Source organism: Pseudopipra pipra, chromosome 3 (assembly GCF_036250125.1).
Source record: "Pseudopipra pipra isolate bDixPip1 chromosome 3, bDixPip1.hap1, whole genome shotgun sequence".
NCBI lineage: Eukaryota > Metazoa > Chordata > Aves > Passeriformes > Pipridae > Pseudopipra > Pseudopipra pipra.
Genome location: NC_087551.1, coordinates 36,832,622 through 36,850,812, shown reverse-complemented (window position 1 = coordinate 36,850,812; position 18,191 = coordinate 36,832,622). Strand labels below are relative to the sequence as shown.

General features: G+C 36.7%; 1 protein-coding gene across 2 annotated transcripts in view; it reads right to left on the bottom strand.

The window, feature by feature from the left end:
• AKT3 (AKT serine/threonine kinase 3) overlaps nucleotides 1–18,191 on the bottom strand; it is a 150,525-nt gene that overhangs the window by 68,493 nt on the left and 63,841 nt on the right. For both annotated transcript variants that reach the window (XM_064648682.1, XM_064648681.1), the window contains exon 3: nucleotides 4,871–4,996. In XM_064648682.1, coding sequence (XP_064504752.1) covers nucleotides 4,871–4,996 — 126 coding nt within the window. The remainder of the gene's footprint in view (nucleotides 1–4,870; nucleotides 4,997–18,191) is intronic.

The window sequence follows — 18,191 nt, the reverse complement described above, 5'->3', positions numbered from 1 at the left end:
CCCATCCAACACAGATGGAAATATGTCTTATACACATCAGATTTGAGTCTGAATTTCCATAGATGCATTTGCACATACAGTATATTACGCAGAGATGCCTTTTTCTCTCCACAAGTGTTTTCAGGGTTGCATGAACATTATCTATTCAATTCCACTATTATTATTTTGGAATAAAATCCACACTGTAATTACAAATATCTAGAGTTACATGCTCATCTCTGGGTTCATGTTATCCAGTGTTGTAACAATTAAAAAAAAACACTTAAATTTCATTGAAAAGTTATTTCTGGAGTTGTCCACAAGGTCATGTCTAATGCCAAGGCATTTTGATGTATAATTTAATCTCACTTATAACAGACATATATATTTTCCTATTTCTTTAAAGAATGTCTTCAGAACTCTTTAAACTCTTAACATTATTCCCCTGAAACCTTTCAATTTTCATGTTTTGAAGATATTTAAATGCCAAAAATAATAAAATCTCGTCTCTGGCCCACTGAAACATTAAGACTAGGAAAAAGTAGCACAGATTCTCCATTTACAATAGCCAAGGTAAATCAATAATCACTTCTGCAGAGAAAATAAAATAAAGGGAAGTTTATAAAATTTTACCTTCTCATGATAACTAAAATTTGCTTTTTTTTTCCAAAGACAAGAAAAATGGTAGCTGTACCACAGAGTGGTTAGAAAGCACTATCTTTCAAGATAGGAAAGAAATTCCAGGTGACATCATTTTTGGCCAAAGCTCAAAGGCCACTGAGAAGGGATACAGCTCTTCCCAATTATTCCACACATAAAGATCAAAATGAAGGCAAAGGGCCAATTCTTAGAGATACTTCATCCCAAATGTGCTACGTGATTACCTACATACTCATTGTGTATGTGAGAAGTATTTTTTTTTGATCAGCAAAGTCACACATGTTCCTTAAGTAGAACTGAAGTAGAACTCTTCCCCATTCTGCTTTCCCAAATAACGATGACAATCAAAGACCAAAGCGGTTTACACAAGGCAGCATTGATTCCACTTACGCAACAGTGGACCGGTTGAAAACAGTGTTAGGAGGCCACACTGGGGTTTTTTGATGGGATTTTGTTGTTTGGTTTTTTTTAATTGAAGCCAAAGTATTTTTAAACTGGTTCTGACTGCATAAATGCCTAAGCACAAGCAATTTAAATTAACATATTTTATTTTGCAGTTGAAGTGGGCTAGAAATGCACACCCACACAGTTACCGTGACTCAGTCAATCAGGAGTATCTGTTTAAGCTACAGCAGCTTGATTACTCGCAACTGCTTCTCTCTACCTGAAAAGAGCTGAACTGATTTTGAACCAGCCAATTCAAGTAAGCTCACACTTCTGAATTTATCCCTGAAAACCAGTATCAACTGGTTTTAAGTTTTCACAATGAACCTCCCCCCAGTGTAATTACACCGCCTTCATTTATCTTCAAGTGCATGGTTACATACCACGGCACAGCTTTTTGTGAGTCTCAGTGTCAGGGCGTGAGCATTAAGGGACTAACAGCATACTTCAAATACACAGCTCACTCATCTCCCATTTAAAAGGCGGCAGTTCTGTTTGGTGTAAAATTGGCTGGCTCCACAGGAAAAGAGCCAGAGAGATTCCTGAACACTATCCAGTGTCACCAGATCTGGCTGATTTGTTCACCCCTGCAGTCTTGCAGCAGGTCCACGATGCAGTGTGGAGTGCACATTGCTGCCTTCCATGTGCACCTGAGATCGGGAGAGTAAAGTCCATTCAGGACACCTGAGAGCAGTCCTGCATCCCTCCCTGGGGCTCAGCTCTACCCGGCCCCACTCTGTTGCATCCTTCAGTCAACTCTGTTTCGTCTTCAGTGCTCTAAGGAGGAGAGATCCCTCACCTCCATTATAGGCCCATGTGGTTCCGCTGCATTTTGGGTGGCTGGTAATGCACTGAAGCATGTGTGCTGCCTCAGTTTCTCCCTAAGTGAAGTGTCTATCTGTTTATGCACCCGCTTCCAAATGCCTTCCCTCCACATTTCCTCAAAAGCACTCCAAGGAAAAGGAATGGCCTCTGAACAAACACTACATCCTATGACAAAACACCATCCCTTGAGAAAGGCTTTATTAGCAAAGACACATTTATTACTGAAAGCACTGTTAGTAGTATGTAAAATAACTTCACTCTCCAGCCTTCTTGTCATTCCCAACAGCGTACACAGATGACACAACACCAGGGAAAGGGTAATGCTCAGGTGTGGAACTTAAGGGAGCCACACTAGGAGAAATGATACAGTGGCTTGGAAAGAACCTTACTTTTGCAGAAGTAAAGCTCATGTCACGGGAGTGGAAGGCAGCGGACACCGGGGGGAAAATATTTATATAACGGAAGTAATTAGCTCGACAGAGCTGGTTATAAAAGTTTTAAACTACAGAACAAGTATCATACAAAGCAGAGCTGTGCAAACTTTCAAGTGTTTAACTCCAACAGTACTATGAAAATAATACTGCAGCCTTGGCCTTTTCTGCTTAAATAACAAGCTGCAAGTAAGAGCCAAAGATGTCTATCATCTGGAGAGCAAAAAGTAGACTGAGACCACATTCTCACTTTACAGATAGCTACAAAGATTACGTGAAGATAGGACTGTAAAGACATATCTTTAAGTCCCTGCCAACCTAATCAAGATGGTATTAACAGTGATCTCACACTCCATCTGCCTGGCTAGTAATTTATGAAAAACGTACTTCACTATTACAGGAAAAATATGTTGCACTGCTTGTGGCCACAAACCTACGGCAGCAGCTCAGGAACTCTTGGATCAGAGGCCATGAGACCAGTTCTTGACATTTACCAGGTACTTCCCATGAGATGTGATTCATTCATATAACAATTCTGTTTGTTTGTTTGTTTGCCCTACTGATGATCTCATCTTCAGACAGATAAAATAGCTGATGAAAAATTTACAGTCCCTTACAATTTAGAGTGCAATACCATACTGTTTTGCTTTTCATCCTGTGAATTCTACATAGGCACTTCATTCGATTTCATGAGATTCTGAGTGATACATCTCCCTATTCTTGCACTGATCAGCAATCATTTCTGATAAAATTACTCCTTTTCCTGCCAGAAAACAGAAAAAGTCATCTTGCTTATCAAAATTGTATTTTTTTCAATTAATATTGCATGCTTGTTCCTTTAGCTTGCATTGCCTTAGAGTCAGACCTACGGGACTTGCTAGTTTCAGAAAGGATTTTTGCGGGGGGAGGAGTGGGAGGAGGGGAGAGGGAGAGGGGAGCAGTGGAGGTGGGGATTGATGTCATTTTGGAAAACAATATAAAATCTTTCCATTTACAGTAAGGCAAAGTTCAAGGACAGCATTCTAATACTAGAATCACATAACATGACCTCTAGGTACCAAAAAACTCCCAACCAACAACAGTATAAACACACCGGAACTAATTGCTAATTATGTATTTCTTTGCTTAGCAGAACTACCATTTGGATCACCCTTTTAGTTGCTGTAGCAAGGGAAGATAGGACATGCAACGAAGAACATGGTAAAGCAGGACAAAAAAACCCCACTGTGTTTCTACAAATAGTCTTTCAGCTCCACACTAGGGAAAAGGTACCTAGAAAACTACTAACTGCATAAAAGAGTAGTAAGAATATGCAGAGCAATAACTAAGGAATAATGGCTTATGTTCTAGTCAATTCCTACTCATATGAACAACTTAATGACATCACTGCTTTTATGCTGAATAGCAACAAGGCAAAGTGAGCCTCTAATACTATTAGAAGGTTTGCACACTCAATATCATTTGTAAGAATTATACTACAATCAGAATATGCAAAGTTTTCCTCCTCTGGCTGTGAGACGAGACATGCACTTGGAGCATGAGATTATTTTCTTACCAAATAAAATACACAAATTACTTTGTATACACAAAGGCTGAATCAATCTCAAGAACAATTTTATCAAGAAAATAGGAAAATTCAGTCCCAGTAGCATTTGTTCTATCTTCAACAATGCAGATGAAGGGAACCCTTTCCGTAAATACACATACTCTTGCAGCTCCTAGACGCCTCTATAAAACTAAACACTGCCACTTACTGTATTACAGTACCTTAATACAATTTTAAAAGAAATTGGGTAAATTTTCTAGTGTTCCTCTGAAAGTTTCTATGTGTGATATCTGCAACTCATACTCCGGGAGATTTTTTTGTCCCCTTAATTTGGCTCCTCAAATACTTCCATTTCTATTCACAAACACCCTTCTATGAATCTCATTCTGCCAGATCAAAAAAACCTACAGATTTGTCTTTTAGAAACATTCTTGGAAAACAAGTAATCTTCACTTTATCCAACAGATACACACTTTGTAGCTTTGTTAATATATATGCAAATTGTCTGATTGCTTGAAATTACTGATTAACAAGGCTGGAGAGCTGATTACCTGATTATCCAAGAGAAAAATAACTTAGCATGATTTTGCGTCATTTGACAGTCTAGATAATTTTCTAATTAGAGTTTTCAAGTGAATTCAGAGATACCAATGAAAAAGAGAGAAGAGGTAAATGATCTTTCTAGGAATTTTCTTCTTACAACAATCATTTGTCAAATGTCATTGTTATTTACAGACACTTCAAATACACACGTATAAAAATGAGAACTTAGATTTCCAAAAACATTCAAAACCCAACCCACGATAAAATCTTTTATGCTATTGCAAAGATATCTTGTAGAGGTGGAGGTAAGATTAGTGGTGCACTAGTGTGGCACGTAGCAAAAAACTTGCAGTGTTATCAATAAATTCTGAACTATACATGAAGCAATATATAGCAGATAATCTGTCAATATGCTGAGAGAATAAGTACTGGAAATACGTACTTGCCACAGAAAAGTTGTTGAGTGGATATGGCAGATCCACATCCTGGGGCTTCTCCTTATAGCCTATGAAAGAGCCATCTGTCTTTAGCAGGAAATATCTTGGCCGCCAGTTTTTTATATATTCTCCTAAAGTAGAAAAAAAATGTTCATTAGTATTGTAGAAAAAACCTAAACTTGAATATCAAAAAACATAAACATAACATATCAGTGTCTAACATTAGTTATACCAAAATATTTTAAGATGTTTTCCATTTACAGAGAAAACCTTAACTCCCACCAAAAGAAGAGAAAATTGAATTGCAATGGTAAGCCTGGACTGTACAATGATGCCTCTGGAATAAGAAGCTACAAGTACAGTATAGTAATATTCCATAATTCTAAATTTAATCACACTACACTCTTTGAAAAATCCTACATCTTTACACCTATAAACAATTCAAATTTTTTTCAGAAAAAAAATAAGCACTACAGCTCGACTTTTGATAACCAAGTGAAATCTAAACTACTATAAGGTAGAATATTTACCCTGCTAAGCCAATGCAAAAGTCATTAATTTCCTTGAAACATACACTAAGCAAATACAAGAAAATTGAGGGTAATTGAAAAACCTAGACAAAATACACTTAACAAATGTAACTGAGAGCAAAAGGAACAAAAAAAAATAAGTAGAAGCCAATTACCTTCCAAGAGATAATTCCAGCAATAAACCTACCATCTCCATCTTCCCCCTACCCCAGGCTAAGCAGAAGATTCTGCAAGCTATGAGGTATGTACATACAGAACACAAAGACAATAGCTTAATTAATGCTACTTATTTGCTATTAAGGGCAAAAAAATCTCTTTCATTCTATTATACTTTACAATACCACACCAAAATCCCACCAACAGTTTCAGTTTTAGAGTGCAGTTACTCAGATAAGTACAGGCTACTTTAGATTTGCCCAGTTTTCCCCATCTTTGTTTTCTATATACTCTGCAGAGTAAACAATGAGGACTTATTTAAAATAAGTCACCGTTTCATCATTATACAAGTGAAAATTTTAAGAAGAAAGTGTATTAACAATGCAGAATCTCCAGTCACACCCAGGACTTATCATTTGCAAAATGCTCTGAATGAACCATTCCAGGGGCTGCACTGGTCCTGTGCTAGGCCCCAGACAGTTAGTGCTGTTTACCACCTCAGCACCCTGTTAGCTCTAGCTACATAGCTTTTAGGCAATTCAAAAGTCAGAAGGAAGTTTACATCCACCTAACATGGAGCTTACTTCATTAAAGGGTCATCTAAACATTCATTAATCGCATCTTCACCTTTCCATCACAGCAATCAACTAATTGCCACTGAAGTTCCACATGGGAATCACTGGTACGGCCTTGATGAACGTGATCACAGCTTGTAAGGATTTTGATGATACCCATAGCCCAAAAAAAGAAATCTAACTGCAGCCACTAACATTTCTGATTTTCAACATGTATTTAACCAGAGAAGGGGGGTTGCAATAGGAGACGGAGAAGAGGAAAGAGAAGAAAAACTAACACTGGGCTATTCAGGCTGGCTTATGTTACCTGGCCCTCAGCAGGAAAACTTCCTATTTAGTCCTGCTTCTAGATAGCAGGGTACCTGCTTGAGTTTTTTATATAGGCATTTTCATGTAAGTAGAAAGAATTGAAAAGTCAAAGTGTGACTTAAGTTGATCACAAAATGAATAGAGCAGATATAGCACTAGTTACATTTGTATTGATGCAGAGCTTTATCTCAGACCTCTGGTACTAGCTGGACTGTGAACATCTCTACTGACACTGCCACTCTGAACTGATTTCACAATGGGAAATCCCAGCTGACAAGGGAGCATGCAATAAAAACCAAACCAAACCAAACAGGTATGAGATACTTTGTAAGTTGAAGAAGAAATGCAAGTGCAGTATAGCAAAACAAATATGTAACTTTAATACCAACAATGCAAACTACATCAGCATTACATAAAAAGGTAAATACTTCTTAAATTACATTTGCTGAATATTTGAAAATGAAATAATCATAGGCCTAAGTAAAGGTATGACTCATATTTTAGAACTATTTAAAATATGCCTTGCAACAAATTTGCTGAAATCTGCATGGACTCAAAAGTTGAAGCCAAAACAAAACCTTACATATCAGATCATCCAATATAAGCTTAAAAAATATTAATATCCTAGTTTCTTTGTAAAAGAGATGATAAAGAGAATCTTCTGTATTTTCCTAATAAATTATACCTCATTTCATTGTAAGAGTAAGTGACTGTTTATGAGAGAAAGTGCCAGTTGCTGGGTTTACAATCTATCAAGATCTTACTCTTAGCTATAAGGTGGGTTAACTTCTATGTAGGCAGGCAGCTAAACACACTGATGAATTCGAGGACAGCATGGAGACGGCATCAACATGCCCAAAGCAGTCAACCAGGTTTCAAAGAGAGTCCTCCTTTCTGCAAGGAATAAACTGGAAAGGGAGATAAGCAGACTTGACTCTAAGACTCAGGGGTGATAGAGGAAGTACACTTATTAGTCACTCAGAAAAGAACAGAAGCCTTTGTTTACTTACATACACTCTCCAGGACTAAACCTATAGAAAAGGAGACCATTCTAACAGGTATCCTTAGAGACCCAGCACACACTTCTCTGATCACTTACTCCCTCTTCACTGTTTGGGCCAACACTTTAGATGGAGTATCTACTAGCAGCCAAATGCAGAGTCTCTTAACCAGAAAACCAAACAGATTTCTGATCATCTACAGAGTTATGTGGCTGATGTTCTGCCTGGAGAAAAACCATTAGAAGAGTATGACTAGCACTTCCAAGCTCCTCTGAAGAGAGTTAGCAACTTTCGACAAAAGCTAATCATAGGACAGGTAAGTACCAGTTTACCCATGAGCACAGCTGTACCTCTGTCTTTGCTCTGCAAACTATAGCTAGACATAGAAAAAGCAATTTGAAAGCAATTGTAAAGCACTATGGCTTCATAAGGATCCATATGTTTCTTCTAAACGGTTTCCTGACATTAATGATGGTCAGTCTGCTTTTTCAAGACATCTATATAAACACACACATATAAAACCCCTAATTTTGTCTTGAAATGACCAATATTCCAATCCCTCTCCAAGCCCTATACTTGAATATTTATCATCTGCCCTACATTTATTTTGTAATTTAATTAACAAATCGGTGAACACATCTGAAGACTAAAGTAAACGGTGGTATCAGTGAACAGTTCACTTAGCTGCTCAAGTGGTTTAATGGCTCTCGAATGCACTCTAGATGCTCTCTTATAACTGCATTCCTTCTACATAATCTGCCTAAAGATAGAAAATCATTTTAGTCCATACTTCTGAACAGACATGTGCTTACTGAACTTCCTTGAAAGAAATACTCCATTAAAAAAAATGCTAGAGCAAAGCAGAGTATCTGAAAAGGAAAAACTTCCATGTCTTCTAACTGAGCAGCTCCACATTAAAAAAAAAAAGTACATTTTTTGGTATGAGTAATATTCAATCACTTTAAAGATATTTGGAGTGTATGTTTGTTAAATATCTCAACACAAGAAAACTAGAGGAAATTTACATCTGAAATTCATTAATTCAAGTGAAAAAAAAATTCCATGAGAAAGGATAAGTCCAAGCAGGCTAACCAAACCACAAGATATCCTGACAAATTAATGAAATGGAGCTGCAGTACTTAAAAAAGCAGTGAATCTGCCATAGAGAATTAATAGGCTTGTACCCTGCTTCCTGCTGAGTTAATGTAAGTTAAATTATTATTTTGCCTAAATTTATACCCTTCTAAGTTGAAAAACACGTTCTTTTAGGATCTGTTTATTAGACAGTAAGAAGAGGTTTCTAATTGCAACCACTGCAGCAAAGAAAGCCAAGTAATTCCTACATCATTTTAATTCTAGGCAAAGTTTTTAAAGCTACTTGAGAAAAGTGGCACTAGAATATGTATCTCGCTGATACGTACAGAAAATAAATACATATGCAGACACAAAGTACAAATTTATAATCAATTTTATGGTTTTGGGGTCTGCTTTTTCAATAACTACCGAGAGAATACACCCAGAAGATGAACACAGCAGTATATTCCTGAAGCACATGAAAATGCAATCTGATCTTCATGCAAAAAGCACCCTCGTAACACGCAACTCTTTAATTAACGTTGTATTTAATAATACACTGGCTAACAACAGTAACAAAGAATGCTTAATGAAGGTTTGTTTAGAACATGACCCTCACGGTTGCCTCTTTATTCGCCCCTGTACTGCAGCCTTAATGATTTTTCTTTTCTGCCTTTGGCAGACAGTAACAAGAATCCTGCCTTCAGGACATTTCACAAACTATGTTTATTCCAGCGATGCAATGTTGGTAGTTTTGATACTGCTGAAGAGCCTCAGAAACAAGAGCTTTCTAAGAAATCATATGAGTAGTCAAAAAAAATCCTTGTTAGACAAATGTGCCACTCAAAGTTTGTAATTTTTTTACTTCACCTCAGAACTCAAACTCTCTTTTCACACTTATTTTTCACCTCAGATTTGAGAGTTGCTATTGTTAGCCTCACCACTTGTAATCCTTAAGCATATGGAAATTTAGCCACTATTGAAAAATTAATCCGTAATTTAAAATTAGTCTTGTTATTAAAAATGTATTTTTTAAAATAATCACTTTTGCAAAACATCTACATTTTTCAATATGTAAATGGTTCAGAGGTGTGAACGAAATGTCTTTAATATACAGTGCTGATAAGCAACAGAAACCTGAGTTCAAAAACTTGCTTCCTTAAAAGAAGCAACAGCTGCCACACAGACATAAGTGAGATTTAAGGGGAAAAAAAACCAAAAAAAAAAACCCCAACAAAAAAAAATCAAACCAAAAAAAACCCACATCCAAGAACACACCAAAGTTCTGCCTCTTGTCTGTTTCACCAATTTATTCAAATGGTTTTAATAGAAATAATACACAAATATTGCTTTCCCTTCTTTTTTGTTAAATCAAACCCCCTACAATAACATTTAATAAACAGAGGGGAAAAAACATGACTTTATCTAAGACCATTAAACAAAATAATTTAAAAGTCAATAGAACATCCATATGGAATTTTTCTTTAAAAGAAACAACTGTAATTAATGTCAGGTCAAATGAAATTATCAGTAGTAATGCCAGTGGTTTTGAGATTGAATTTCCTTACCTTGGCCCTCTGAGGGCAGTGTTACCTAACACACGATTGGAAGCATCAGCAGACTATTTGATTAAGTCAGTAGACACTAAGTAAATGTAAAGCACTTTTCCTAGAATATTTACTTACTTCTAATTTCATTATAAGAAATTTGCTACTGTAAAAAATAAAATAAATGTTTAAAAAAATTAGAAAGTATACCTGTCCTCATAATTTGATATGTCCTTCAATCTAATGTAAATGTGTAATCATACATCATATAAAATATTTTACAAAATCTTATTACATGCCAAAAAATTAAATGAAACTGATTTTTTCTAACATGCTTTAGTGTTTTAAAAGGCATTTTTATCACATACCCTCTCCCAAGTCTTTGCTGGTAGTTCAAAGAAAAGCAGAATTTGGAACTAACACTTTCTGATTCTCTCTTACAGTGAGACAGTGATCATTTATTTATACTAACTGTTTTCCCACAGTTCCCAGTAATGCTGAATGACATTTTGAGCACATCTGTACTTACATTACTCAAATTAATTTTTCCAGTCCCAACTGAGAAATAGGAAACATTTCATGCTATGTGTGGGCATTGGCTTATACCACAGCTAGGTTTCCATAAAGTTTCTTGCAAATTGGAAAGTTTATGTGAGAAAGTTTGAGTGCCTTTCACTATGCACGACATCACAATGATCCAGCGCAGATATCAGTAAGACTGGTCACTTTATGTTCACCTACTTACAGGTGTGTGGGCAGAAACCAGTGAAAACCACACAGATGTTAATATTCTGCAGAAGGCAGCGAGTAGCCTCGGGTATGAGCTCTAGAAGTGGCTCAGCTGAGCAAGCGGAAAGGAAAGCAGGGACAACTCTCTGCCCTCCACCCCAGACAAGATGCACCAAAGAGCTGGCAAATGGTAGATTCCTTGTTCCTGAGGCAGTACTAAGCAGTGACCAAAGAGAAGGGCTCCTACTAGGAAAGAAGATTTCTCCCAAGCAGAGAAGCGCAGTCAGGACGAAGACATGGAGGCAGCTCTCCATGGTCTCAGGTGCACCTCTGCAGCTAAAGAGATGGGGAGAACCAATTTCCTCAATGGAAAAATTTTCCCTGCTCTACTTCAGGGGTTTCCTTCCCCCCAGGTTATGAATGTAACCTACACACACGTTCCAGGGTTCTAGGGTTCAAATGACCAGCCACCATGGTTTTTTCATTTTGCTGGAATCAGTCACTGCCCTGTCTTATATAAATGCAGCAGTACTTCAGCTCCTGCTGTTTATTCAACCCATTTCTGTTGCATTAATAATCTTTTCTCTAAAATATGCAAAAAAAAATCTAGAGAAAAATATTCAGAGACATATCACTATTCAAACGTAAATGCAGTTTTCAAACTGGGCATCTACAATATCCATTCAAAATTACTGATGTGTTTTGGCATCTCATGGAAAATAAATGTTCATTTTCATATGCACGAAATTTCGTCCTTTAAAAAATCATACCAGAAATACTGAGCTAGCTGACATCCTGACAAATTGAGAATTGACCTTTACCATGCCCATTTTGAGCCAACAGGAAGAAAAACTTGCCAGTTTCAACATCACTCTCCCTTCCCTTTCATTCTTGAAGGATAAGAATTAGAACAATAAATAAATTAAATAGCAGTTGATATTACCACATGCTGTCTGGAATAACAGAGTCCTGTATTGCATCAGCATCCCTGAGCAACAAAGGAGATCAATATTTTCTAAATATGCCTGCGATTCAGGAATGGAAAACCAAGGTCTGTATTCTGGAAACATTTAGAGACAGTGCTCACATTTTCTAAATTTCTCTCTTGCACAGGGCTTTATAGCATAAAAGCCCAAAAATGCTACATTTTTTAGCTGCTTCTCAGAGCAGCTTTTTATTTTTTAATAGTGTTGAGCTGTACTTGTGGTAAATGCAAAAAAATATTTGAAATATTGTGTCACGTATTTTTTTATAGCTAAAACCTTACTGTTCTCAGTAATTTTAAATATTTGTAATTTTTTTATACAAAGCTATCAGTATCAAGTGGTATTTTGTATACCAGAAAAAATACTACTTTCCTTTCTTGGTTTTATCAAGTGCTAGTAGACCAAAGGACCTTTTTCAGATTTTGAAAATATTTTAAAGAGTAGGACGAGTATACTAATATTTATCTATAAATTACAGTGAATGAGACATTCAGCTACAGCAGCAAAAATTTAAATTCATGTACTTGGTAAAAGTACATGTATTAAATTAATACATGTATGTATTAAATCAGATGATTAAAATATAAATGCTTTTTACATGTAGTCAAGGTGAATTAAACATCCTCTTAATACTATCTACATACAAAATTTTCTAAGACAGTTAACACTAGTTTACACTAGGAATTTCAAAATTTCTATTGTTTGCAAAGGAGTATGATAAATTTGACAATAGCATTACCATTCAGCTGAGTTTCTTTAACAGATTAATGCGTTGTCAAAATTATGTGACTTTTCACCCCTTAAAACTTGTACACTTGCTAGCATGTTTTCACAAAGCAAACTGTCTCTCTTTTAGAACTGGCACATTGCAACAATTTTAAAATAGCTCCTCTGAACTTTCTCCTTGTCACTAGGTGTGCTCTTAGCCTCAAATCTTGCCAGGTGCCAAAAAATCCAGCACCAACACCATTCACCTACGTTTCTTCATCAAGCACATCGTTGAAGTCAACCTTTTTGCTTTGTCGCTTAGGCTGCATCACTTGCAAAGAATCAGTACAAGATATACAGATTCCTCAAACTGCTTGAGCTGAAACAGCCCCACTACTGTTGTACACACCAGGACATCTTTTTGGTTGCAGGAAATGCTTCATGATATACAACAATGCAGCACTACCCAGAGTAACCGAGCTTCGCATCAGTAGTGACAAACACCACAATTCTGTGAAGAAGGACCAACAACGCAACAGGTAAAAAGCAAATCTCAATCTGCAGTGCTGGTGACCTCTGTCTAGACTCAGATGCAGAAATTGGTACTTGAGTAGGAGGCAGACACACCTGAATTTTCAGTTAAAATTGACATAATCCACTCTGCCACAGTGACAATAGAAAGACACAGCACATGCTCCCATCAGTAGTTATTGTTACCAATGACCTACAGATGCTTACTAGACCTAGGATGGAAGATACAATAAAAAGGGGTTCCTTCACTTTTGTTGAGGGCTTGGTGGGAAGCAGTGGTTAGGTTCATTTCAATAATATTTAAGTCACGGTGTGACTGACCAAAAAACCCTAAAACGTGCTGATAACTGGAAGACATGACTGCAATCCATAGCCACGCTGGCCTCAACCACTATTTAATTTTCCATTTTTCAGTTCAATGCAGATATCTGAATGCTGAATGTCACATAATATTAGAGAAAAAAAGTCATTATTTTAAAAGTTTTCATTTTTATCTTTAAAGTAAGAGATCACCTGGACAACAGTGCTTTTGTTCAGCCCTTTTTGGGCTAACTTAATTTCCCCCTATTTATATCCTTTCTCACATTTCTTTCACATTATCCTGGAAACTCATCATGACCAGAAATCACTGAACAAGAAATAAGAAAGGATTTTAGTGGAAGAAAGAAGAACGTATTCCTATAGAGTGATCCAAATTTATTTTACGTGCAACTGTCAAACAGGAAAATATAAGTTATGCCTGACCAGCCCCTTGCCTTCGGAGAAAGAACTGAAAATAAGATCAAGCGAAAGAGAAAATTAGTTGCTAATCTCATTCTAACCCCCAGCATTTACTTGCCTACTCTATAATACTAGACAATCACCAATTGGCACTTTCCGCATAAGAAAAGCTCAGGATGCAGAAGTAGGGGTATGCAACCTACTAGTCTTGAGGCAGACAGACAAAGCTATGTAAGAACTTGTAAAGCACCTGTCCCCCGAACGTTTGAGACTGAAATAACTGCATTACTCTTTCTACTTCCACAAGTACCAAATTTGTTAAGTCGTCGTTTTGTTTTTTTAAAACCCACCACATGGAGAAATCAAAAGTTTTCTTCCCCACAAGAAAAGGCCTTTTTAGGAATAAACAACGGAGGGAGGGAAGATATTAAACTCCTGAACTAATTAACAGAAGTAAAGAAGGCGGTGGGGGACAATGATAATTAATACATACCCTCCTCCTAACCAAATCTCCACATACATTCATTCTGTATATGCACACACAACAGCAGCATCATAAACCGTCTCAAGTTCTTGCCATTATTCAGTTCGACATCTGCACATGTTTATGCGTCTCTCCAAACAACCTCTTGAACACCCTGCTGGAGCTGTCATTTTTTTCTTCTCCCTATCTGGCAGATGGCAAGTCAACAATCGGCATCAACAGCAGCCGAATATCTCCCCCCTCCATCCGACCCCCCTAAACAGACACAATAATAACTTCTTTGTGCTTCCCCACAATGCAGCTGCTTAAACCATTTCGCTACAAGGCTGCTTTGCCTTAATAAAAAAAAAAAAAAAAAAAAAAAAAAAATCCCTTCTGTCAAGTCTAAAAAGCAGCATAATGTTAAGCAAGCTAAAGCCACAGCACAGCTGCAAACGGGCAGACACATTGACAGCTCCTCCCTTAACAAAGCCCTGTGAATTGAAGGGGGTTCATCTGAGGCTCACACAGTAATTAGTATAAAAAAGTCCGACAGCCTCTATTATGCTAGGAAAAAAAAACTGGACAGAACTGGGCTGCTGTTTTGCGTCAAGAGTTCTGCTGCAGAGTAGATAAATCATGTTGGGTTTTTTTCCTCTCTTTTTAAAGACAGTAATAAGGAGGATGAGAGAAGCTAATTTGAAAACTTGGACACAGTAATTGTACCATATGGTGAGCATTTATCCCTTCTGAAATACACGCTAACAGTCACTTACATGCACAGTGCTTTGTTTTACAGTTGTTATTCTCCCTACCATATTCATAAAATGGATCTGAATATCTGATACTCCAGAGAAGTTGTGTGTAATTAGCAGCAAAACTGCCTGAGCTTAATATATTGGCCTAACATAGCAAACCAGTTAATTGCAGAAAATCCCATGCCCCCAAATTTAAATAGTGTCCACTTCAAGGATTTTTTTATTTCTCTCAAACTGGCTAAATATCACACATAATGAAGTTCAGAGGAATTATTTATTGACACTAATACTCCTTGATACTGTTGGCACTAAAATACGAGTGGGAAGTATTCTTCTTTCCATCCAATGCAGTATAGAGGAATTAATTCAAGAACCATTTAAGAGTAACCACAAAATACTTCACTTCCATCACATTTGGGAAAGAAACAACTCCATAAATTACAGGTGAAACCGAACTTCAACATGGGGCACAGGAAACAAAGACTTCAAATCCACTCCCCCACCTTAACCTCCATTTTCATCCTGGATCATATTTTGCAATGTTTTTGTTAGCAAACCAAATGCTTTGTTCATAAGAACCTGCAAAATTTGGAAAATATACCACCCAGCCCTCAGGATCTGCTTGCTCTTTACCACATGCTTCCAGCTTTTAACCCTGTTCATATAATTATACCATCATGGAATCACAGAAGATAAGGAATCAGTTGAGTGGAGATGGAAGAATTTAGGTTTCCTTACATAAAAGAAACACTGTAGTTCAATGGGAAAATTATTAAATCTTAAAGTACTGCTTTCAGAAAATAAGATGTAGCAAACTTCCAAGCAGGGCAAATACAAAAGTCAAACAGAACGAAAGATGAAAATTTTGTGAAAAATTACCCAGACACAAAATGAAGTCTGCAGCTGAGCATAATGTACTTGCAAAGAATCAGAATGGTTTCTTTCCCTTCATTTTTACCTCAGAAGAGAACAACAGAATCTGCTTCAGGTAAGAGACAAATACTTTCAGTCACTCTAGATCAAAAAGGAGGTACTGGAGCAGAGTGGTAAGTACTAAAGAATGGAACTAGGCAGAATACATCCACAGTTACTCAGAAATTGTAAAGGAAGGTAAAAACTACTGGCAGAAAACAGCTATCCTTCACTGATAACAGTTCAACTGAAGGATTCTAAATGGAGAATTACACCCAATCCCTCAAGATTAAAAATAATAAAAAAAAAAGCTTAGAAAGAACTTAAATTTTTTAAGTCAGCCAGCTGAATGGCAATTGAAGAAAACTGTGTATAATTCTGTTTTTAATCACACATTTAAATAACACAAACCGACATAAGATAAACAAAGCAGGACTGCTTTTGAGTAGAAAAGTTATGTCCATCATATAGGCTATCTTTAAGAACACAAAGAAAATAAAATGGATAGAGACCGAGACAATTAATTTCATCTTTTTTAAAAGCTTTTAATAAGTTTAAAGAAACTAATTGTGTGAATGAAAAAAAGTCGTGTGGTAGAGTCGAACAGAGAAAGGAAACTGGGTAAAAGGAGGAGACCAAAATAGAACAGTCAAATTTTCAAATTTCAGCCCATGAAGCTCTACAGTTCTCTGTTTGGAACGCTTTTAATTAATATATACAGCAATGATCTAGAATCACCACTACATATACTGCAGGACAGTAAAACTATTCAAGTTTATTAAGAAAGGGAAGAATTTCAGAGTGGCAAAGCTATGCCAGTGAGCTGAGAAACACCAGATGAAATACAGTGAAGAATTAGCTGAATTAATAAACAGTTACAGGAATAACCTAAAATGCTCATACATTGTGTAGTTCTAAGTTAACCACTAAAAACAATTAGTACAACCTCTGTTTAAGTACGCAGTACTGCAAAAAAAGAAAAATGTTCTCATTTATAAAGTTACAGAATTCTAGGAATACTATAAATATTATTATTCCAAGATAAACAAATCAATTACAGTTTTGATAACTATATTTTTAAAAAATGACATGAGAACAGAAGAGCTTTCAAGACAAAACACACACTCAACACAGTAGTAAGCAGAGTTAGAGAGAAACAGAGTGAGGAAAGACTGGATTAGGATTCACTTTCAAAGGAAGGACTACAACAAAAGGGTTTAACAACGCAAATGGCCAAGAGTAGAGTATCAGTCATTTCACAGGAACACACTTTCAGATAAATTCAGGAAAAGATTTTCAAGCATTCTGCATCCACAGTTCTAGCTGAATTCTGTAACATCGCCATGTAACTAGAGCTTTGTGCCATGGCAATGCCAGCCACTCTCCCATTAATTCAGCACTGGACCCTACTAGCACCTTTAGAAAAAGTCAGCCTCTCTTTGAATGCTGTGAGACATCTCCAAACTTGCATGAGCACTTTTCTTGAAAAATTAAAATCTCACATTCAAGAAATTGGAGTAAACATTCAACACAGGCATGTTCTGCCCTTAATTGCTATGCATTTTTTGTCCTAGCACAAATCTGGTACTAGCCAGGAAGAATTGATGGTGAATGAAAGTCTCAGTCCTTGGACACTTTGGTTCACTTTAAAGACAACCTACTAGCAGCACAGTCCATTTGGGGAGGTGAGGAACACTTAGGAAGGAAGCATGCAGTGGGTCCCACGTCCCACTCCACTGCATCAGCACTGGCACCCATACAGCTGAGACAGGTTTATGAAAAGCACACTCCAAGAAGATAGGTTGTGATCAGATCAAAACAATTTCAGGTCACTGTGCTGCTAGTATCAGCACAAAGGAAAGATACAGAGTAATTGGTTGGGGGCAAGAAAGATGCAAGGGAGAAGGGGTATCAACACAAACTTAGGCAAGATTAACTACTGACTGATCAGACTGCCTTGTGAGTGCAATTCCTGTTTTCCGGTCAAGTTAGAAAATCAGGTTCAAGTGATTCAAGTTTCTAAGATCAACTGCATCTCTAAGCAATGATGTCATGATAGTTCTGACAAAATATTAAACCAAGAATTTTCCTAATACAATTCCATATTCTATACAACCAAAACAAATCCTGAGACGTATGTCAGAATATATTCTGTCATTTACTTTACTCATGTACACAGAAATTAGAGACAAAAAATACGTAAACTATAAGGAACGTATACAAATCCTTGTGGCAAATAACTGAAAAATCACTTAAAATTCACAATTTGAAAAGCTAGAAATACAATACTTTTACATGTGTTTTTAAATAGTTATTACAATTTAATA